General features: G+C 36.0%; 1 protein-coding gene across 3 annotated transcripts in view; it reads left to right on the top strand.

Annotated features, from left to right (window-relative positions):
• IMMP2L (inner mitochondrial membrane peptidase subunit 2) overlaps positions 1-24543 on the top strand; it is a 706765-nt gene that overhangs the window by 537961 nt on the left and 144261 nt on the right. For all 3 annotated transcript variants that reach the window (XM_033088452.1, XM_033088454.1, XM_033088453.1), the window contains one exon: positions 10911-11013. In XM_033088452.1, coding sequence (XP_032944343.1) covers positions 10911-11013 — 103 coding nt within the window. The remainder of the gene's footprint in view (positions 1-10910; positions 11014-24543) is intronic.

Raw genomic sequence — 24543 nt, forward strand, 5'->3', positions numbered from 1 at the left:
GGAAGGAGATGCTGGTGGTTTGGACCACGGTCGGAACGAAGGAGGGAGGAACTAGTTGTTGGACTTGGGCATAAATAAAAGTGAATCCTGATTTTTTTTCCTTTTAGTTATGGTTTTTCTACCTGGTTTCAAAGTTTCACAAGGTGATTTATATCATTTAAATTTTACTTTGAGAGGACAGCAATCAGCCTACATGGCAGAATATCAAGGGGATGTGTCTGTAGAGGGCTTCAACTTATGTTTTCACAAGAATTTCTTTTGAGAAATTACTATTTTTTTAAAAAAGATTTGCTTTATCTACTTGAACGTAATTTCTTACAGGTCAGACGTTCACCATACAAACTCAGTGGATATTGAAGACAATTTTATGCTGTTTAATGTTATTCTGGTGACATCAGAGGTTTAATGAAACCTCATTAAAAGTGATTTCCTTTTCCTCCTGCCTGAACTGAATATCTGAATGTTCTCTCCCATCATGGAACAGTCAGCCTTACACTCAAGACCACATTTTTTGGAACCTGAGAGAATTGCTCTCTACTTACTTGAGACGTAGGCCATGGATAGCAAATATTCAAAGACAAGCATGAAACAAAATATTCTAGGAAGCTTTAAGTACACTTACGTTTACAATAAAGCCTCATGGCAGGTAAGCAGCCTGATCCAGAACTTCCCTCATGCTTTGTAGCCCAGACAATTCTTAGGTCAGGGTCCTGCCACCATGTAAGAGTTCTGTCTAGAGGGAAGGATAAACATCTCTTCTGACTTTCAAGCAATCACCTGTTTACATATGAATGCTGCTGGCCTAGACATTAAAATCTGGGTTTATAATACAGGTTCATGAAGGCTGAAGCAATTTGAACTTAAATTAGTAAGCTCCCTTGGGACTTTATAAAACCCATTTGATGCATATTTATCTTTTCTGAAGAATGACCTGTAGTTGTCAAATGTTTGATCTAGTTTGGTAACTCTTTGAAGAAGTCATTATATTCTCTCTCTATAATGCTATGTGTTTGAATGAAACTGTTAAAGACATATTAAGGAATATTTGGTTGGAAAAGTGATTGATGATTAAAAAAAGGGTCTCAGTGCAACTGCAACCAAATTCCAATTGGTTCTTGTGATGTAGTTGTATATAGAAATGTGACTGGTAGGTAATTAAAACTTTATAAAAAAGCAATTAAAAGTACTGCATGAAAAAGTTATGTTCAAAAGATACGGAATTATGCTACACTTTGAAGATCACATAGTTTCATAACCATTTCCAGTGATCATGAGTAGAGTTACCAGAGAAACAACGTCTTGAAACATGAAGTTACAGGCCCCCATAGAGAACAAAGCAAAAGAAAGCAGATCAGTCATTCCATAGGCAGTGATGAACGGTCTGTCTTTATATCCTGGAAGACCTAAAAAGTGGCTTGAAAACATTAAGTCCTCAACTCCGAAATAGGAATACAAAGGCAGCGGGTTTCCAGAGCTTTCCACCCGTTAGATGATCATAAGTTTCATTGTAATGACCATGTAAAATGGTGGCTAAATTCTTTCATTATAACGAACCCAGGACAAAGCACTGATTTTGCAGCTAGAGAGTGTTTTGTGAATTATGTCAGGAAGGACCGGACCAGCCTCAGAGCGTCAGCAGGTGCCTCACTCTTACATCTTTCTGTCTTAGTTTTAATCACAGATGGGGAGCAGTCCCTCCTGAAGTTGAGAACCGTTTTTTTTTGTTGTTATTTGGGTTTGTGTTTTTGTTGTTGTTAAGTTTTGTGTTGTTTTCGTTTTATTTGGTTTCTTAGCCTTTGCCTTTGTGGTGGCCAGTAAACCACCACAAAATATGCCCCCTTGGCATAGGATTATTTTGTCTTAAAGCGACTGGAAAAACAGCAAATGCTGTTTCTTTGTTTTTCTTAAAAGCAGATGAAATTCTCATGTGAAAAGTATCCTCTCTGTATTAGAAGCAAAGTAACGTTCTTATCATCCAGGACAAGAAGTTGAGACAGATAATATTCTATACAAACAGAACTTCTAAAATCATTGTCTTCCTCTAGCCTTCCCACATAACACAGTTATTTTTTCCATAATTGCTTCTCTTTGTTCAACCTACTGTAAAAACATGCAGGTTGGGCCATTTCCTTGGGTCTTCATTTTTTATGAAGTCTGTCATGTCACGTAAAATTCATATAAGTTTGTATACAGTAAGTCCTCATTTAATGTCTTCGATTCTTAAACAAAACAATGTATTACAAAGCCAATTTCACCATAGGCTAATTGATATAAATGAGGATTAAGTTCCTACAGCATCTCATCAATGTTATAATGAAACAACGTGAATGAAACATTAATCGAGGACCTGCTGTACTTTTCTCTGGTTTAAATGTTTTATGTCCATTTAATTCTCAGGCCCAGATGAAAAACCTTTAGAGGGTAAAGTTAAAGTTTGCCTCCTTTGTTCCTTTCTTATCTGTGGAATGAATACCAAACTTTTTAGACATCTAATTATGAAGATATTTCAGTATCATAACTTAAACAGAAGTGATTGTTAATAGGCATCCTGCCAGAACTAACATTTTTTTAAAAAATACATTTTATTGGGGAATATTGGGGAACAGTGTGTTTCTCCAGGGCCCATCAGCTCCAGGTCGTTGTCCTTCAATCTAGTTGTGGAGGGCACAGCTCAGCTCCAAGTCCAGTTGTTATTTTCAATGTTAGTTGCATGGGGTGCAGCCCACCATCCCATGCAGGAATTGAACCAGCAACCTTGTTATTGGGAGCTCGCGCTCTAACCAACTGAGCCATCTGGCTGCCCCTCCAGAAGCTCAGTGGCAGCTGGTTGTCTTCAATCTAGTTGTGGAGGGCGCAGCTCACTGACCCATGTGGGAATCAAACCATCAACCCTATTGTTCAGAGCTTGCGCTCTAACCAACTGAGCCATCAGGACACCCTGGAACTAACATTTGACAGATCCTTTGCTTAATACAGTTCCCCGGACCACCAAATTTAGGCCAAGGGAAAGGTATATAATTTTGCAATTCATAAAAAAAATCAGTATTTTAAATAACAAAGGAATCTGGAAGTTACATGTACAAACTAGGATTGAGGAAAGCCCTTTAAAACAAGACTAAAAACTGAAAGAAAGGAAGACGACAAAAATCAATAATAATGTTATTAAAATGAAATAATTTAAATATATTTAATTTTCCTGCACAATTATAATGACTGGATGTCTTCATTAGAAAGTGACTTATAAAATATTTGCCTGAATTTATGCTTGTATATCACAAGGAAATAATGCAAGAAGGAAAAAGACATCTTTCCTTCTATAAGTGAATGCCATTTGAATTCCATACTATCTTCTTTATCTGTCAGCTTTTATCTGTTGTTCATATCTTGATTCAACTCCTCATAATGACTTTCCTGGCTCTTCCAGCCTAAAATAATACCTTTGGAGACCTATGCAGTTAGCAAAATTTGACACTTATTCATTTATTTATTCCTCCATTCATCAATTATTTTCTTGTAGATGCTTTCAACTCGTTAAATTTTGTCTACGGTGGTTTATGGTTGGTTAGACTGTCATATATATTTTATGGACCACTTTTGTCATTTATGTTTTGAATCATGGTGTAAGTTACAATCTTGGTGGAAGGGACAGCGTCTTATTCTTTTCTATACCCTCACCACACCGTTTATACTGTTTCACATAGCTGTCCGTCAATAAGTGTTTATACCAAGAAAGTCAAAGCAGAGTTCCTACTGTCACAGAGTTCATAAGCTTCTCCTCATAAACTAACCATCACACACAAGATAACACAGCATAAACTGCCACCCACTGCTGCATTGATGTGCATAGCATAGCTTAAGTGTTTGTTATATACAAGGCCTGATTTAGCACGGATGGCATCTACTGTTTGGTAAATGTTGACATCTTTCTTTCTCAAATTCTCACTACAATTGAAGTTATTTTCACGGGCAGCCATAGATATTTTTACGATGTATGTTTAACAGGAGAAAACATTCTCTACATTAAGGAAATTGTTACATTTACGCTCCTATAATCCAAATTTAGAAAAAGAAAATACATCAGGCATATTCATCACTGAAACCATTCTCAGCTGTACTGAGAACATTCATATTAAATTTATAAAATTAATTCTGCAACTTTATTGTGAAGATGTATAAATGTAACTTTTAATTTAAATGAACTAAACAGATTTGCTCTGATCACCTAGCAACAGTCTACAATCTATTTAGAAAATGACATTTCATTTTTTTTCAAGTGAAAAGCTGTTATGACCTATTCTTTGGATTCTCAATTTCTTTAAAGAATAAAACTGTGAAGAAAATGAAAAAATATACTAAAGATTTGGAGAGAATATTTGCAAAAACCTACATATGGTAAGAGTTGTATCCAGATTATATAAAGAGGTCCTGCAACTCAATAATAATAAGAAAAGCCACCTAATTGAGTTTTTAAAACCTTTGGTAGTTCACCAAAGAAGAATGCACATGACAAACAAGTACTCAAAAACATTAGTCATTAGGGAAATGCACCTTAAAACCACTATCTGCCCCTACAATGGCAAAAATGTAAAAGAATGATAGTTATCAAGTGTTGCTGAGATGTGGCACAACTAAAACTCATCCATTGCTGGTACAGCTGCTTTGGGAAACAGTTTGACAGTTTATTATAAGGTCAAACATTCATTTACATGACCCAGCCATTTCACTTACAGATGCTGAAGAGACATGGAAACATGTCCACACAAATACTTTTATACTCAAATGTTCATAGCTACTAATATTATTAACAATAACCCTGAATTGGAAACAACCTAAGAGTCTATGAATTATTGCTTGAGAAATGAACTGTGCTGTATCAGGATAACTAAACTATTAAGAAAAACATGGTTACAAATGAATAAAACATGCAACAGCATGGCTTGATCTCAGACATTAGACTAAGTTAAAGAAGCCAGAAATTAAAAAAAAATACATACTGAAAGATTCCATCTATATGAAAGTTTAGAAAAGGTACAACTAGTGACAGAGAGCAAATCAAACATGGTTACCTGGAGCCAGGGATGGAGAGGAGGACAGATTTGCCTGCAGAGAGCTAGGAGGAAGCTTTTGGATCATTCATGTGTTTTGATCTAGTGATTACTTGATTGTATAGATATTTGAAACTCATTGAATAATATACTTAAAATGGCTGAATTACAGGTGATGCAAATTATACCCTAACAAGGGAATCTGCTGTCCATTTAGTTGTTACTCCTTTAAAGATGATCTACCTGTTTTTCCTCTGGCAGCTTCTCAGACATTTTCTTTGGAGGGGGTAGGGAGTGTTTAGTGTTCTGCGCTTTCATTACAGAATGTGTGAATTCATGCTCTCATCAATTCTGAAAAATTCTCTACCACTGTCTCTTCAAATATTGCCTCTTCTTTGTTTCTTTTTATTTCCTTCCTTTGGGATTCTGATTATACTTGTTACATTTTCTAGTAATGTTCTTGATGTCTCTTTAACATCTCTTACAGTTTTCATTTCTTTACCTCTCTGGGCTAAATTCTAAGTAATTTTTTAAGGTATATATTCCAGTTTAATACTCATTTCTTTAGCTTATACTACTCTGGCTCTTTTTGTCCACCTATTTAATCATGTATTTTAAATGTTAGGAGTACCGTTTGGTTCTTTTCAAATGTCTGTTCTTTAAAAATAGAATAGTGCTCTTTTTCATATTTTTAATTATAAAAATATTTAAATATATACAACTTATATATTCTATGTTTGATAATTCCAGTATCTGAAGTCTTTGGGGCTCTAATTCTGTTGTCTGTTGTTTGTCCTGACTCATTAATACTGGCTGTTTCCCTGCGAGTTCTGTTCTTTTGAATTCTGAGTTCCTATTGGCTGGGACTTATGTATAGAAAACCTGAAAACTCTGAACTGACGTATAATTCCTGAAGAGTCGTATATTTCCTTCTGCCAGACTCCTGGGGCCAATTATAGTTAATTCTTAACTTTGCTGGATCACACAAATAGGGCGGCCTTGAACTCTCATCTCACCTGGGAGCAGGAAGTGGATTCACAAAGATTTTTTTTTTTTTCTCTTCCAGAGGCCAACTCTAGATAGGCAAGTGTCCTTCACATTTTCCTTCCTGATGGTAGATTGATTTTTTTCTAGTCTATTCTATAGGTGATAATAAAAGAGATCTAGTTCCAATTTCTGATCTTCCTGAAACCTGACCCCTAGACTGCTGGTGCCTTTGTGACAATGAAAACCCAGAGGCTTAGAATCCAGGTTGCAGTGAATATCCTCAGGGCAGCCATTACTTTGGGCCATCAGAAATATCAATGGGATGGCTTGAATAAAAAAGAAATAAAACATTCTAATGAATCATGAATTGTTAATACTAATGGCCTAAGTTAGAGAGAGAGAGAGAGAGAGAGAGAGAGAGAGAGAGAGAGAGAGAGAGACTTTGAATATGAATTTGTTCCTTTTTATTGTATCAAGAATTACATCCACAGTTCTGTGTTCAATTGATGACACTCAAAAGATTCAGAAACTTAAAAATAACTATTGTTTTCAAGGTCGAAGCAAATTGTAGACAATCATTCTTCATTCCATTTATAAGATCTAGGCAACTTGTCTTGGTAAAGCTAGTACTAAAAATGCCTTTTTTAGACAGGTAGTTAGAATACCATACAGAACTCATTTTTGACTGTCAAAACTAAAAGTATTGGCAAGCCACAGATATATACAACCTTGTAGGCTGACACCTCACTTAACTCTTAAATCACCTAAAAGATTATCTTGTCTTTCTTTAATGTGAATTCAGGAGCACAGAACTATTTAAAATTCCTTCTCTAGAGGAATTCTATTAGAAGTATTATATTTCTTTGGCAGTCCTAAAAGAAACCAGCTCAATATTTTATCATTATATTTTTTAAAACTACTTTGGGTTATTTATTTTTTAAGTTATATTGAAACCAGAGAAATAGAATATGCACTGTGTATATGGCATGAATTTTACCAGGGTTCTTCCATACCTGTCTGATATCTAGGTAAACTGTCTACAAGCATTGCAACCGTCAAATAAGTAAGTGATTAGTAAGTGAAAACACAAAAACGTAGACTGCTTTTACTTACTACTTTGCACATTTAAATATGCACAAATAGTGCTTTCACAGGTAAGTTTTAGAGTGTCCCAGAAGGGCATAAGAATAAAAGAAAAAAAATAAGATTCATTGTACCATCAAACATATTCTGTAGTCACAGCACAACTGTGGGCAAAATAAATTATTGAAGCATAGCTCAGGTAATTTTAAGAGACTGATGTTGAAAGATAGTGGATGCTGAATATATTCTGAATTATGAAATGAAAGAAAAGCGTGGAAAAAGTGGACAATAGCAATAATAACTACCACTTACTGGGTTCTTACTATACATCAGAACTGTATTGAGAGCTTTCCTTAAAACAGTCTCAACTGTAAGAGAATCGTTGAGTGTTTAACATATGCCACTTTATCCATAGAACAACTGTCCGCGTTGGGTACTATTTGCCCCATTCTACAAATGAGGACACTGACATTGAGAGTTTCATCAACTTGCCGAAGGGCTTCCATAAACTGAAAGTGAAGTGCTAAGTCAGACACAAAAGCCCAAATAGGCTGATTGCAGAGATGAAGCTCTATCGCAACCTCTCCATTTTTGTTTCGTCTAACCACCACCCTTAATCTCTTATGCTGGTTTTATTTCATAATTCTGCTTGAATGATTATTTGAAGAGACAAAATGGGTAATTGTTTCCTAAGTATTTATCCAAAATAGCTAGTTTAATAAGGTAAACACTTGTTTGGACTTACTAGGAGTATGCCTTGCTAAAAATGAAGTGGAAAAAAGTCTTCTTGTCATTAATACTTGATGTGGGATATTAGTTCTTTGAAACAGTCTCATGGTATAAAAGCACTAGTAATGTCAAGAACTAATTGCCTGATATTAATTGAAGGACACTTATATTACAGAGTATGTCATGATAAGATGTATTCAACTTGTTCTTGTTCTTCTTTAAAAAGTTGAAGCTCTTCTCAGTAGTAATTAAAAATAAACAGCAGTCGTTAACTTACAGTTGGCTTCTGATGGCCGCAGCATCACTTCCTTGCATGAATGATTTACTGATCTAAAGCAAAGCAATTCAACACTGAGTTTGTCTTGAAAATTAAAAACCATTCCAGAGAATGAATAGTTTCCACTTCTATGGCATCAATTTATGTGTAGTTTTCATTTTTTACGCATTCTTCTGCACATATACAACTTGCTAACAAAAATAGTCTGACAGGGGCTGCAGCTCCAAGAACAGTGTTCCATGCTCAGCTAACCAGCTTAACTTTATAGACATGGGGGTGATATTCATACATTCATTCATCAACCTTTCAACCAACATTTATTGAGGAGATTCTTTAGGCCACGTATTTTCCCAAAGGCTTTGGGGAATAACAGAAAAAGAAAGAAAAAAAAAAACAAAGGTCTCTGCCTCCTAGAGAATTTATTATCATAGAATTGGAATAATGTTTCATTCTAATTCGATCCCTTTTACTTAACGGGTTGTATCATAATTCATTTAACCAATTCTATGCTGTTGGATATTTAGGAAGATGATTTGTTTTTGTTCTCAAAGGCCTGTGTTGAAACACCCCTGATAATAAATATTTGTCCACATTTCTTTTTCTTTTTTCTTTTTTCTGTGGTTGTTATTTGCGATTGACCTCACTAAGTATCAGAAAACATTTCCATTAGGCAAAAACCTTAAAAATTTGTGAACCCTTAAGTTTCCCACCTAGTATCTGAGTGTTTGAGGTGCTAAGTCAGCATTCCTGCCTCAGTGCTATTTATTGTATGACATTGAAAGATTGTTCTTTCAGATGCTAAACTTCCCTTCCCCAAAGGTATCAGCTCACCCACTGATTTTTCTGAATTATTCTAATACCAACTGCATCTTATTCAGGATCTTGCTGGTAACGAACTTCTCAGACATGCTGAGCATGCTGAGCCCAATAAAATCTTTTGAATTCTCTGTTCTCTCTCAGCCCCCTTTGTGGGTAGGTCTCAGAATCCACACTTCTGATTACATCTTTGAAACAGATTTCTACCAGTAGAATAACTACGTTAAAAGATTGACCATTTTAGCCTATTAATAAATTTGGAAAAAAAAAAAAAGAAGAAAAAGAAAGAAAGAAAAGAAAAAAGCCCACCTGGCAAAAAAAGAAAAAGGTTGTATCATTTTACATTGCCACCATCATGGGTGAGGGAGCCTTTCTTTATTCCATTTCCTCGCCAGGCTTAAGATAGAATGTTCCACTAAGTGTGAATCCTTGATCATTGAGCTTTAAATAGTCTTCAAAATTGCTAAAACTTTTCTCGTTTTCTTTCTTTTGTTTTTTAATCAAAGTTTATTGGGGTGACAATTGTTAGTAAAGTTGCATAGATTTCAAACATACAATTCTGTATTACATCATCTATATATCACATTGTGTGTTCACCACCCAGAGTCAGTTCTCTTTCCATCACTATATATTTGACCCCCTTTACCCTCATCTACCACCTGCCTCCCCCATTACCCTCTAGTAACCATTAAACTATTGTCTGTGTTTATGAGTTTTTGTTTCTTCCTTTGTCTTGTTCATTGTTTTCCTTTCAGTTTTATATACCACATATCAGTGAAATCATATGATTCTCGACTTTTTCTGTCTGACTTATTTCGCTTAGCATTATAATCTCAAGGTCCATCCACGGTGTCACAAATGGTACTATTTCATCTTTTCTTATAGCAGAATAGTATTCCATTGTGTACATATACCACAATTTCTTTATCCATTCATCTATCGAAGGACACTTTGGTTTTTTCCATGTCTTGGCCACCGTAAATAAAGCTGCAGTGATAAATGTTTTCAGATTTTTTTGGGTAGGTACCCAGGAGAGGGATTACTGAGTCATATGGTGATTCTTAATTTTTTAAGGAACCTGCACACTGCCTACCACAGCGGCCGCACCAATCTGCATTCCCACCAGCAGTGTATGAGGGTTCCTTTTTCTCCACAGCCTCTCCAACACTTATTACTATTTGTCTTGTTGATGATAGCCATTCTCTATAAATGTCAATTATGTCCATAAATGTATGGCTGATATTTACCAAGCAACTACTAACAGAACTAAAGGGAGAAATTGACCAAAACACAATTATAGCAGGGGACCTAAATACATCATTGACAGCTATGGATAGATCATCCAAACAGAAAATGAATAAAGAAATATCAGCACTTTTCTCATTTTCAAGAATAATTTATGAAATTAAATAGTGCTTAGCAAAAATTTTCAACTGACATTGATAGTTTATGTTTAACAAGAGATCATCCAGTTTTTTTTCTCTCTTACTATCCTGAATTTTAGATTATTAAGAGATCATGAGAAATGATGTCAGGTGGTTTGAGAAGTTTTTTTGACTAAAAAATGAAGATTGCAGCTGACCAAGAGTTGAATACTGACTTAAAAGTAAACGTTAGGGGAAAAAAAAAATAGATCTGTATTTTGTTAGCACTTACTGAATTTCATCTTGAAGAAAAGCATATTTAGGATATTGTGAATTAAATTAAGTAGTCAAACATGATACTTGGTGCTAATGCGTTTCATTGAAACACAGCATTTACCTACAGAAAACAAATGAAAAAATAGTGTGGATAGCTTTACGGAATCCTGACCACATCTTGTTTAAAAACGTAGTTATGGCGTGGCCTTGTGGTTAACCCATAATAACCTTTTGTATCCTTATAACAGCATTTTTGCCCTTCCTAATTTTGTGCGCTGAGCTACGTGATCTCTTTTCTGTTCTCATCCCATTGGTTACGCCATTTCTTTCCAGAACCATGGGACACAAGAACCGCTACGTGAAAGTACCCCGCGGCCATATCTGGGTTGAAGGCGATCATCACGGGCACAGTTTTGACAGTAATTCTTTTGGGCCGGTAAGTCACCTTGTTGCTGATGTCATTGGATTGCAAAGGTAGGCGCACAGGTGTGTCAGATTGTTTGCTCAAGTAATCCGGCCAAGATTTACCATGAACTTCATAGTGGAACAGTTTATGTTAGAAAATTTCCTCTGAAATATCCTAGATGGATAGCAATGTTTGTGTGTGTGTGTTTCATTGAGAAGAACATGGGCACCTCAGTAAAGTATGGAAAGATGCTTTCAGCTGACTGGCTGATCCCAATGGGAAGGTCTATTTTTTCCCCCCACGGAAATGATTTGTACCTTATGGTTTCAGTTAGTGTTGAACAGAGGTAATGGGTAAAACACTTACAGCCATCAATTTTCTACATTGTTTGGTACAAATGCAAGTATCGTGGAAATCATATTGGTAAGTAACATTTTCACAACATTTAATTTATAGCAGAAATGCAGACGTTCCTTATGCCATCTTTATATAACATAAAATATGTGACTAAACTGATACTTTATAAAGTTTTTCATTTTTAATACATATAGAAATTCTATATTTATGAACCCCTGCAATATATCATTATACAAAGCAAAGAATCTTTTAATTAATGGAAATTGCACCTGATTTCTAGTTACCTATGCCTGTTTAAGAACTTGGATCTTCACCCGTTATATTTTCCTAAAGCAAATACTTAATATGTATGTGTAAGCTAATATTGAACATCTTCAGATATATTTGCAAAAAAAAAAAAATGTATCCATATTGTTTTTTCTAAAACTGAACATTGGTGGTCTCTATGGAATATTTCCTTTACATATCATGGGGAACCCCATTATTGTTACTTGGGGGCAGCCACTTTGAGTCTCCTTTGGTTAAAAGTACAACAAGAGAGATGAGATTATGGATAAGTGGAAGAAAACTAGGCGACAACTCCTTCTTTTTTGTAGTTGCAATGATAATAATAGAATATCTCTGAGGTCTTTCTTGCTTTTGAATAGTAATTATAACAAACGTACAATTTAATCTTTGTAGGGTACACCAAAGTGGGATGAAGAGATTGGGAATGTTGTAGACCACTTGTCCTCAGTAGGAGTGATTGTTACAAACGAATTTAGCAGCTACTTGAAAGTGAAAGTAAATCACCTGAAAGTAGTTGTATTTCTCTCCCATTAAGATTAAATCTATTTGATGTATCATGTGTTTGGCCAAGTCCACATTAAAATATTAGTTAACTTTAGTTTGGGTTTTAAGTGGTTAGGATAGAGACTCTGAATGAAGTGTTAGAAAACGTTTTGTTGTCAGTTGTGGGGTGTGTGACAAATAATTCGTTGCTCATAATAAGTACTGAAATTAGAGATTGGTTTGCTTTTTCTTTATTAATAAATTAGAGTCAAAGTGATATTATTTCTATAATTAATATTCTTAGTGAGTTGCATTCCATGTGCTTCCTTATTTGGGAGAGGAGAGGACTGAGTTTGTTGCACGTATGTCTCAGTGTATCAAGTCCATTGCATGGCTCCCCGGGGCTCCCTTTCCTGCTGTATATTTCACAGTAGCATTTGGAACCATTGAACTATGAGTTCAGTGAAAGCGTATCAGGTATGGAAATATCCTGTCACTTACATGGGGTATCTCATGTTCTAAACTTCTTGAATATATCTTCATTGCACAATGATAGAATGTGTCCTATCTTCTCATAATATGAATTCACTAATTCATAACGTTAGCTTAGATTTTCAGCGTGAGACATACCTTTTGTAAGTTTTCATTAAAATCATGATAATTGTCTAGAAATGTTTCTCAGTGCCCATTAGTACTTGATTTTCCTGGATTATATATTAAAGATATCTGATGATGGTGAGGTGTAGGTTTATAATTTCTTAGGCTATGTGATAAGCACTCCTCTTACTAATTCTTTTTCTCTGTAAAAGAAATCAACATCTTTCCCTTTGTTATCCCCTCTTTCATGTAGATAACATTAATACATTTTTTGTTGTAGCTATGCTGTTGTTCTTTGCCAGCACCCAAAAATAACTAATTACAATACATACTGATGAATTTCCTGCTGGCTTTAAATTGAAAGCACATAAAAAGCAAATTTTGTATTTGTATGTGTACATACATAGCTGTGGATTTGCAAACAGTAATTTTTAACTATTTTAAATTAGCAGACTCTTCAGTTAAAAATGCATGTCACAGTTCTTTTTTCCATTTATTATAAATATTCATTTCAGTACTTATAGTTAAAATGTTCTCACAGATATTCATTCCTTTTGGTAAAAACAGAAATGTGCCTCTTTTTATGGCCTCCATTTAGCTTGTACATTTTCTGTCTTTGAAGTTTTTTTCTATCATTTTTATCTAGCTTTAAGCCATGAGCCACTAAGATACTTTCACAGTTTGTGGTATACCAATTTGTTGTGAGGAATAGATGTTATCATAGAAATCCTAGTTAATTTAGTACCTAAAATAATACATTTTAATTTCACTGACCAAAGGACATTAGTGGGGGTGGGGAGAAGGAGCTTTTGCCTCAAACATTTCAAGGCAAAGATAACCTTTCCAAGATGAATAGAAGTATTTTGAGTCTTAGGTTTGCTATCATAGTGTCACCTCGTGAACAATTTGTGTGCAGGAACCATGAAACAGAACTGAACAATCTATATGCAAAAACTACGTGTGGTATTTTGCCTCTGACTGAGAATGGAAATTCACGTTATACTAAATATGCATTCTTTTTAGTTCCAAGTCAATTGGGAAAGATCTAATCATTCATTTTATGGATGCCTAATTAACTGAAATATTAACCCCCTAGAATGTTTTCTTGAAGGATAAGTGCCTAATAGGAGATGATAGTTTTAGATTAAATGACTTAGAAATCTTATTTATAATTAAATGAACTGATGATCTGAAAGTGATGATATATAAGAAAACATTGAAATGAAGGTTAAAATTCCACAGTATTCCTTTTGAACTTACAAAAGTTTAAAATGTTTCTCATTTTTAAAAACGTAGTGAGAAAGGAGAGGAAAAATAAAGTTCATGTTTTCATATCATGGAAACCTTTCATTTATGTCTTCAAGATGTTTTTTAGCATTTACTATTTTTCCAGATTGATTCTGGCTTGGATTCAGATGGGTGGAATGGATCAGGACAGATAAGGATTATGTTAATTAGAGAGGTTACTGAATTAGGTAATACAGGAGGGAAATGAACATTTTAGGAGGTTTACTATCTAGTCATGCCTGTTCTTAAATTTGGCCTTACTTTATGTGTTTTTGGTAAAAAAGAAATATGGTATGTGATTAACTGGAGCTTCAAAACAAGATTCGGAGAGATGCAAGTGGCTGAAAGAAAGAGAAAGGAAAGGGAAGTTTTGATGGTTTTGAGACCACATGACAAAGGGAGGAATTGGGATGGAGTTTTGGGAGGTGTTTCAATATTCAGAGATTATGAGGGCAGAGATTCAAATTGTGGACATTAACCTGTGATTCTTCCCAGTCTTTTGCCACTGTCACTATCATCAAGAGATGCCCTGATGCCTAGAAAGAGCAAGTAGGAGGGTCACTAGGTACGGTGGAAGTACAGCTCCTACCTGGGAGGAAGGATAGGTGGGCAGGAGACAGCAGGCGGTTACAACACCTGTAAGAAGTTCTCCAAGTGAGGGGGTGACAGCCTCTTCGAGGCATAGACATTTGTGTACCGGAAACCCATAAGAAAAAAGCCATGAACTCTCCTGTGAGGATTTGGTAAGACAGATATTCTGAAATCGGTGAAAATAATAACTGTTTGGTAAAATCTGATATTGCATTAAACACTCTAGATACTGCATGTTTCGTGAATGAGGTGGTTTATGCCTAGACTGGTTAATAGGTTTCAGCTACACTGGAAACACTCTGCTTACACAATACAGGATAATCTTGTGGACTTGGGGGAATGAGTTGACATTTCATTTTATTTGTTGTTGAAGTGTAGCATTTTCCTTGTGTAAATTTTCTCGAGCAGCTAGAGTAACTTTTATTTAAAATCAGCCATTTTCAAATAAAGAAAAAGGTCATTAGACTGTGTTGACAGGATCCAAATAGTTTTCTATTCATACTTTGAAAAATGATGCTTAGACTTCAATTTGTTATATATTTTTTTGTTTTCTTGTAAGACATGCTTTTATTCATTAACACATTTTGTTAGGAATTAAAACAATCAATATTTTTATAGAAAAATAATGGTAACAACCGTCCCGTGGTTTGTAAAATCGTAAAATCTTACCTTGCTGTTTTCCAATTGTTTCTCACAGTTCCCTTAAATGGTGCTGGAAACTAGCAACCTCACCAAGTTTATTTAGGTATAATTTTCATTTGGCTAGTGTAGACAAAGGCAAGCATTTCATGAAAGGCCAAAGCCAATTCAAAGAAATGTCATTATAACATCTGTATAACGAGAGAGGTAATTCTCAAAAAAAAAAAAAAAGAAAGAAAAATTATTTGGAGCAATATTTAAAACAGAGAGATGGCCTTGCTTCCAATAGAAACAAGAAGTCACTGAGGATTGTCATTGCTTTCAGTTGGATGTGTTACTGTACAGTTAGGACATTAAAAAACATATGATTTTAAAAAGAAAGCATGGAAAGGTCATACCAACGAGAAATAGTGGTGAAGTAAATAATAGTATCCCCCGACCCCTACCCTGAGAACAGAGATAATATCTGCTTCCATTTCTACCAAATCAAATTTTGCCTTCTGTCTTAATTGTTCTGCTAGTGTAGAAATCATTTTGCACATGATTTCATTTTCATTTCATAGAAATGTCAGCAGAACTGTCATTAGACTTCATTACTATGGCAAATACTGCTTGTTTGGACCCTTTAGTTACAGAATGAAGCATGTTCAGTTTTTAGAAATATATATTCACTGACAGTGGGTCAGGAGCCAACATTTAGTGAAATATATACATTGTTATTAATTTAGCAGTTTTATAAGATCTCAGGAATTTTTTAAAAGTGAGATTGAAACCCTCATTATGTGTAAGGGGTAATTGGTGACTACAAAACTGGTATCTGCATAGAAAAATAAAATGGAATGTATGAGGGGCCCAGAAGAGGAGGAAAAATGGCTATTGCCTCGTCTAGATAGTACCAGCAGAAAAAAATCTGCCCTCGAATATACTGTGATTCAAGATTTGAGATTGAATCGCTTCATTTAAATGGATATCTATTTCTAAAATATTTGCTGGGTAATCACTCTCTACGTTTCTTATTATGCAAACATCAAACTATGTAAATGACTTTGTCTTTTGACTAAGCTTCTGGGAGATAGCTTTCTTTGGAAAAATTTTCATTTTCCTAAAGCTTATTGGGTAATCTTAAAAATGACTTTGCTTTGTGCCAGTATCTTGTTGATTATCTTTACTGAAATGACTGGCAAGAGAATTCAAAGTTCAGTTTGACTGTCAGTGACTTTGGTGATTATTTTCTGTGTAATGGAGCCATACGTGGGGCCCACAGTGAGTCACAATAACCACAGTTTTTGATATTATCCTTAGTAAGACCCATGAGAGTTTGTGGTGTATTAAAATGTGTCTAATTCAGTGAATCAAGCAAGTGCAAACGGAATTCTTTATTACAATGGTGAGACTCAGAGCTATGAGTGTCTTCTGTCCATGGGGCACCACAGACCTCACCGCGCAAGCACAAACAGCAGTGATTCCTGTGATCTGACTCCTGGATGATTCTGCTGCAACCCGCCTCCTGTCACTGGGAATGTCTCCTGAAAAGAACTCTGATCACATCATTCTACTTCTCAAAACAATGGCATCAGCCTGCAGCACCTTTCACGCTTAAGGAAGAAATGTTAGATGCCTTCCCTTTTAAATCAGAAACAAGAGAAAATAAGTCAACTTTTACCAATTCTATTCAGTATTGTGCTAAAAAAGGTCATTGCTAGTGCAGGTTAAGGCAAGGAAGGGAAATAAGAGATGTAGTGATTAAAAAGAAAGATTCCAAACTGTTGGTTCTCTCTCTCTCTCTCTCTCTCTCTCTCTCTCTCTCTCTCTCTCCCCTATGTTATTATTGTCTATTTAGAAAACCCAAGAAGAATCTATAGAGTATTAAAGACAGTTCAAGTTTCCTAGTAGCATGAGAGCTATCATATATAATAATCAAGCATAACTAGACTCATGAGCAAATAGAAAAATCTACTTTTATGGGATTTGCCGTTCAAAATAGCAGTCAAAACTTCAGGATAGTGATTATTTCTGGAAGGGAAGGAAATGAATGTCATTGGGGACATGTGAACAGGGACACGACATACTAGTATCTCCTATCTCAAGAAGGGTGGTGCATCTATAGGTGTTCATTATACCAGGGGGTACCAAAAAAGGTATCCACATTTGAAGAGATGTTATCTATGCTCAAGCAGTAGTTTGCCGTAATCAGAAGTGTTTGGCCACTGATGGGAACCACTTTGAGCACCTCTTGTAATTTCAGGAGTCAAACGTGACTTGTATCCATCTTTTGTTATTGGTATATATTTAGTATTACAATTTTAATCATGTTTTTGTCCTATCTTAAAATGTGTATACATTTTTTTGGCACCATCTGTGTTATGCTTCGCACCTTTATGTCTAAACTATATAATATTTTTAATAACTACATAAACAAAAATTTTAAAACTTGGCATCAGCAGCTACGCGTTATGGCATTTGTGGGGCCTGAGGCATGGAGGTCTACATAACACATATCTAAATATTTAATGGCTATAAATTAAATTAACAAATTGTTAAATGAAACATGTTCTTTTAACATGATAAATATACCTTCATATGGCTAACACCAGCAAACTTACCAAAAATGACTGAATTTAATTATTATTACCAAGTCTCTGAATATTCTGCTGAAAGGCCTATGATGTTTGTAAGAGTAACGTAATGAAAACCCATATAATTCATAAATTACTGTATGTTCATAAAATTTTCTGACCTCCATTTGTGTAAAATCACTATGCTGCTATAATATTTTCACATAATTTGCATTTGATTTACAATAATTATGTAAAGGATTAAAATAATATTTAATTTTATTTTCATATAGAAAATTCAAATATGTGTTTATCAAAATGCAAACAAAAAGTCAATGTAAAAAAATACGAAGTCAATTTTTTGTAAAATATCAAAAGTACCTTTTAAAATCTAAAGGCAAAATAAAATGCCTACTAATAAACATAAAAATTATATCAAAGTTATTTAAATAAAACTGAGTTATTAAGTATTTAAAGAACAAAATCTTTTTATATATTTTTATAAAAAATCTGTTTACAAGTTGAGAGTTCCTTTTTCATATAGTTGTTCAGGTAAAGAGTCTGTATTATGCTTCATTAATTTTATGTCCTGAACTACATACATACCGATTTAAGAGGTACTGAAAAGCCATTTACATTTTTGGACAGGAGGGTAATAAAAAGAGGCATGTCAGCAAAACGGATTTGGGAAAATTATGAGTGAAAGATTAGATTGCCGATAGGTTGCAGGAAGAGAATGGAATATCGGGCTTAGTTTTTTGATCAGGAAAACTGATTTTAATAAAGATAACAATTATTAACTAGAATCTACTTTAGACTAAAAACTACATTCGGTTAAAGTTTTACCTATACCACCAGTGATTGTACTTATAGTTGAAAGCTTTAACCAAACCACTTTCGAAACTACTTAAAGCTCCCTTGTTTTGACATGTTTTTGCCTATTCCCTACAATGGTTTTAAACTTTATCTGCCTGGTATTTGCTGGGAAGCTGTAGACAAACGAGACATTCCTCTCCAATGAGACATGGTTTTATTTAGGTTGTTCATAGAAATTAAGTTTCACTTCAGAAAAAAAAAAAAACCTGATAAGATTATAAATGATGTCATTTCTACAAGTCCCCATGGAATCATGTAGACTCTGGTCAAAGGAAAATTCTAATCTTGAAATATCTGGTCCAGAGTCTTTTACAACACACTTAATTATGTGCATCTTCTGACATTAAAAAACAAAACATAGAGTGAAAAACAAAAACAAACGAACAAAAAACCGTAGGTCTTTCAAATAAAGAATATGTACAGAACGGGGCCTAGCCATGCCATGAAATGAGTGAATTCTTTCGATCTGAAGGCATGGTTTCACTGGGCTTTTGTTTTTAGATTTAAGGCAATGCCCCAAACTGACTGAAAACTAACAGTACAAAATGGGTAAGGCCATTTGAAAGGTCATTCATCAAAGTGCGTGGTATTTAAATAACCTTTTTTTTGCCCAGATGGACATTGCTGGTTAAACTGCTCTATCTTTTCAGATATTATTATCCTGTTGAGTCACAAAAGCGTATAAGATCTTAAATACATTTTCCAGAGTAGGTTCTTTGATGTGATTTTATTATAGGCACATAATAGTTCTCTATATTTTAATTGGGGGAGGGACCTACCCTACTTTAGCTGAAGTCTTTTTCCTTTTAAGGAAACTATTATATGATTGAAGGAAAATCTCTCCATAATATTGTGATATTTCATATCACAGTATTATATTAATGTGAAATTAATTCTATTATATGCTTTTCCACCCTATCTTCACCCTTAACAGTCTCACTCCTCATTCTTTTGGAGTTCATTATCCACAATGCCTTTTCTTTGTTTCACCAAAGGAAATTTAGTTATTGGTTTAAAAAAGTATGAATAAAATGTTCTTTTCTGCAGAGGGTTTAGATAGGATATGCCTGTGTATAAGAACGTTACACTAATTGATTTATCATGATCATATATAATTGATATATCATGATCCTTTACTGTCAGGACATTGCCTTCTTTTATAACATTATTTGTTATATTCCCTATTTCTAATTCCTGAAAGGCTCCGGTGTGGCCATGGGGACTAGTACCGTGATTCCTTGATTACTCTGTTCAAATGTGCTTTTCTATAACTTCAGTCTGGTTTAAAAATAAACCAACCAAAAACATCATGAATCATGCAAAGCAGTCATTTACAGATGCATGAAAGATATACTCTATATTTTCTTCCTGCTCGATTGAAAGCAAACTGGACCTAGAATAAATTATAGTGTCTTCCAAGCTCATCGTACATTGTGTTCTCAGCCTCTGATTTCTTTTACCCCCAAGTAATAGCCCTTCCTTCTACCTTAGGAGACTGTATCTCTCCTACTCTCAATATTATTTTCCTCTACCCCTCCCCCAAAGGGGGAAATATAATAACCTTCCAGAGAGAAAGAGAGAGAGAGAGAAAGAGAGAGAGATTTATATCATCTCTTGCAAATGTTACTTTCAACATTTTATAAATGTACCATGAACCTTTCTCTTCTACTCAGCATCACCATCAAAATAAAAAAATAGTGAAACAACAGAAATCAGCTAGCAGGCAGAGGAATTATTTGTGCAGTGGTGGCTCCCCCAAAGTAGCACAAAGTCCCCTCACGTGTCCCCGAAGGCACTGCTTTGAGCTGTGAGCTAAAGGAGTGCTTTCCAGCCTCACGCCCACCAGATGCCTGTCTCCTGCACCCCAAGTCGTCCTGGAGCTGTAGGGAATCCCAGTCTTATCACCAGGGCCACGGCAGCTTCCCCATGTTACATGTCACAGCTTGAGCCGAGTTGTCGAATGATCTGACTGTGGCTCTGGATCCAGAGGGTCAGTTTGGGTCATGTGCCAATCCTGAACCAGGGGAGCAAGATCTAGAATAGAAGAGTTAACTTAATTCAGGTGCCCATCCTCCTGTAACAATCAATCATTCTCAGTGGGTGGGGCACTGTGGTAGCTATAGTTTGGATCCAGTATCTACCGCTAGTCCACCTAACCTGGCCAGGGGGCAGAGTTACATAAAGATTGTGGTAGCTCAAAGGAAACCTTATTATGTTGATGCCAGCTTAGTAAAAGGGGTTGTTGTTCCTGGCTTCTACAGGGCGCTGGACAGACAAAAGGCTAGACCACACTATCATATAATAAAAGTGTTTACCACATGCATGGTTTTTGAGCAATTTTGGGGGTGTAGAAATTCAACTACAGAAAGGGGAATGTCTGACTGAAGCCAGGATTACGGACCTTGGACATCACACAAATAAGTCTGGACATTACCCTTCAGACCATGAAGCACCCAGAAGGCTCTGAGCACAGTAGAAAAACTATTAGAACAGCAATTTAGGAGCAGTTATTTGGCAGTGTTGTGTAAAATGAGTTGAAGAATGAAGAAACAAAAGCTGAAAAAACCTAAACCTCCAAAAATCTGCAGCGGTAACTCACAGTAGACAAATTAGAACCCAGGTTCTCAGGGGTTACTGTGCCTCGGAAAGCCTTGGGTAGCTTAAAAAAATAGATGCCTGTACCTGCCCCTCAAAGATTTGGGTGGATGCAAGTGTGAAGTGGGGCTTTGGGTTTTTTGTTTGTTTGTTTGTTTGTTTGTTTTTTGACAGCACCAGTAACCAGGTGAATGGGGTAAAAGGACCATCTTTGAGAAACACTTATCTTGGGAAGTAATTTGGAGAATCCGTTTCAGGATTATTTGAGTATGAAAGAGCGCTTCTTCACTCTTTGCAACTTGCTCAGCTTTCTGAGCCCTGGCAGGCAGCCCTGGCCTTGGTGTAATGTTATCAGAAATCAGAGCCAAGCAGAAAGGTGAAGACAGGGAGGCTATTTCTCTCCAAAGTTTACGTGGGCTCTGTTTCATGTGCTGCCATCTCTCTGTGGATAAGTCAACTGGAAATTTTACAGCATGACTCACCCAAAACTAGCATTGAGTTCTGTGGTTTCAGTGAGGGAGCAGTGCCAGAAAAGATTAATATATTCTGTTTTAAGACTAAGTGTGGTTATTTTGTGTGGCTTTGAGATTCTGCTGTCTGCCTGCAACCTATGCAAATTCAAATTCAGTGGAATTTAAATAATTTGGGCTTCTTAACAAATGGGAGATTGGTTTTCCTCTTCAGGTTTTTGGTAGTTTTGCTCTGGAGAGAGGGAGGAGCATTGCGTACTCCTCGGAGTAACTTACATAGGACCTGTGTATTAGTAGACTTTGGTTGGCAATTCTTGTTACATGATTAATTGTAAGTGTTTTAAAAAATCTCCTTATGTGTCCTGAATTTGGACCAATGATTTGGTTATCCCATGCCAATAAATTCCAAGATCCAAATTTAGATTGATTTAGTATGTCAGATAGTACTTTACGTTTCTCTTTTAAAACATTCTATTATAAGTCGTTCTTGTATGACATGTATGTCTCACTGTAGTTTAAGATTAAAATCTACTAGAACTCTGAAGCTGTAGTAAGATATTCTTCGCATCGACTTCTTCTTTTCTTTTCACCCTTCTACCTTTCTTCCACAATTTTCTTTTGCAGCTCAGCTAGATAGATGCCTAGGCTTTGAAGAGATGATTCATTCACCTGGCTCAGGGTTTGTCAGTTACTTTCATGTTGCCAAAACCAGTGAGCTTTTCCATGTATTTATCTTATTCAGCCTTTCAGCAGTATTTGATGTGGTTGGCCACCTCCTCCTTAAAACATTTTGAGAATTTTCTTTCCTTAGCTTCTTTGAGTCCATACAACCAGCCATTTTTTTTTTTTTTCTGGGCCTCTTTTGCATTTTCATCCTTCTCTACCAGACCTCTAAATTTGGCACACCCATGAGCTCTGTCCTGAAATTTCCTTTCTGCTTAAAGCTGTCCTTAAGAAAATTGATCTCGTGTCTTTCAGTGATTTTTTCATGCATGGTGCTCAGATTTATATCCCCAGGTCTTAGGACATTTGGATGTTCAATAGCACGTCTCAAACGATACTCTCCCCTCCCTTCCTTCCCACCTCGATCTGATTTTCTCAGACTTCTTCCATCAGTAGATGGCATCACCATCCACATTATCATGTTTCCCCAAAAATAAGCCCCAGTTAAGATCGTCAGCCAGACGGACACATTTACTACATTATGACGATGTTCCAGAAGAAGATGACATGATTGTATTTGAATAAATGTAGATTGTTGTACATGAAAAAAATAAGACATCGCCTGAAAATACGCCCTAATGTGTCTTTTGGAGCAAAAATTAATATCAGACCCGGTCTTATTTTTGGGGAAATATGGTATAAGACCTAGTCTTATTTTCGGGGAAACACGGTTAGTTATGCAAGCCAAAAGGCTTAGAAGGCGTTCTTGGTGTCTCATTTTCATCACTCCCCTTGCACCCACCATCAAGGCCCATTAGCTGTGCCACTATCATTTATCCCAAACTTACCTGGTGTTTCCATCTCCACTGCTGTCTCCCTAATTCATCATCATACGTCACACCACCATTTTCCTAACTGGCCTATAAGCTTTCCTTTTTAATCTTCTAAATCCCAATATCTAGATAGCAACTGAGTTCATCTGCCCCTGCAACCAGGTCCCTCTACTACGTGAAACATCTCAGTGGCTTTCTGTTGCTGTTAGAATTTAAAATCTCCTCCAAAAAGTTTCCTCTGACTTACGGGAGCCCTTCAGGGGCCTCGCGGCCATGTGGCCTCTGCATTTTCCTCTCTTCTGTGCTTACATCGCTCTGGCCTTCCTTCAGTTCCTTCAGCAGCCAAGGTCTTTAGTACTAGCTGGCTCCTTCTCCTTGCATTCTCTTCCCTTAGGTTATTATATAGCAGGCTCCTTATTTCTCCACTTCAGAGGGGAGTTTTCTGTGCATCCAGTGATGGAACACACAAACCTTTGCCATCACTATCATTGCTATGTTACTTTCTTTACAACTCTTATGTTATTTCATTTCTATGTTTACTTGCGTTGTTGTTTTGTCTTCTCCAATGGAAATGAAGCTTCGTGAGATCAGAAACCTTGTCTTTTGAGTTCACTGCTGTGGGACCTGCCTGGCTTGTAACAGGCACTTAATATACCTGTGTTAAATGGATAAGTGAATTTCTGTTCTATGAATGGGCTAAGCTCTAAGGAGCCTCCTGGTTCAGAAATAAGAAGTTAGTGACGTATACAAGAAGGGCATCTTTGCACAAGAGAGACTAATGTCTGCAGAGACTGGCCGGTGAGAATTGGAAAGGGGCTCATGGCATGATGCACTTTCCAGGAAGCATTTGATGAGAGAGAGTGAGCTGTATCCCACCTTGAAAACACATGGTGATGATCCATCAGGCCCATGTCTGGGTTTTTATCCAAAGGAAATGGCAACAGGATATCAAAGCAATACCTGCACTCCCATGTTCGTCACAGCGTTATTCACAATAGCCAAGACATGGAAACAACCTAAGTGTGTACCAATGGGTGAATGGATAAAGGAGACGTGGTACATCTATACAATGGAATATTATTCAGCCACGAGAAGGAAGGTGATGCTGCCATTTGCGTCAACCTGAATGGACCTTGAGGGCATTTTGCTAAGTGAAATAAGTGAGACAGAAAGACCAATACTGTACGGTATCCCTTCTATGTGGAATCTACGAAAAAAAGAAACATGTCAAACTCATAGAAAGTAGTTTCCAGGGGCTAGGGTGTGGGGGAAATAGGGAGAGGTTGGTAAAAGGGAACAAACTTCCAGCTATAAGATGAATCAGGT

Source organism: Rhinolophus ferrumequinum, chromosome 20 (genome assembly GCF_004115265.2).
Source record: "Rhinolophus ferrumequinum isolate MPI-CBG mRhiFer1 chromosome 20, mRhiFer1_v1.p, whole genome shotgun sequence".
NCBI lineage: Eukaryota > Metazoa > Chordata > Mammalia > Chiroptera > Rhinolophidae > Rhinolophus > Rhinolophus ferrumequinum.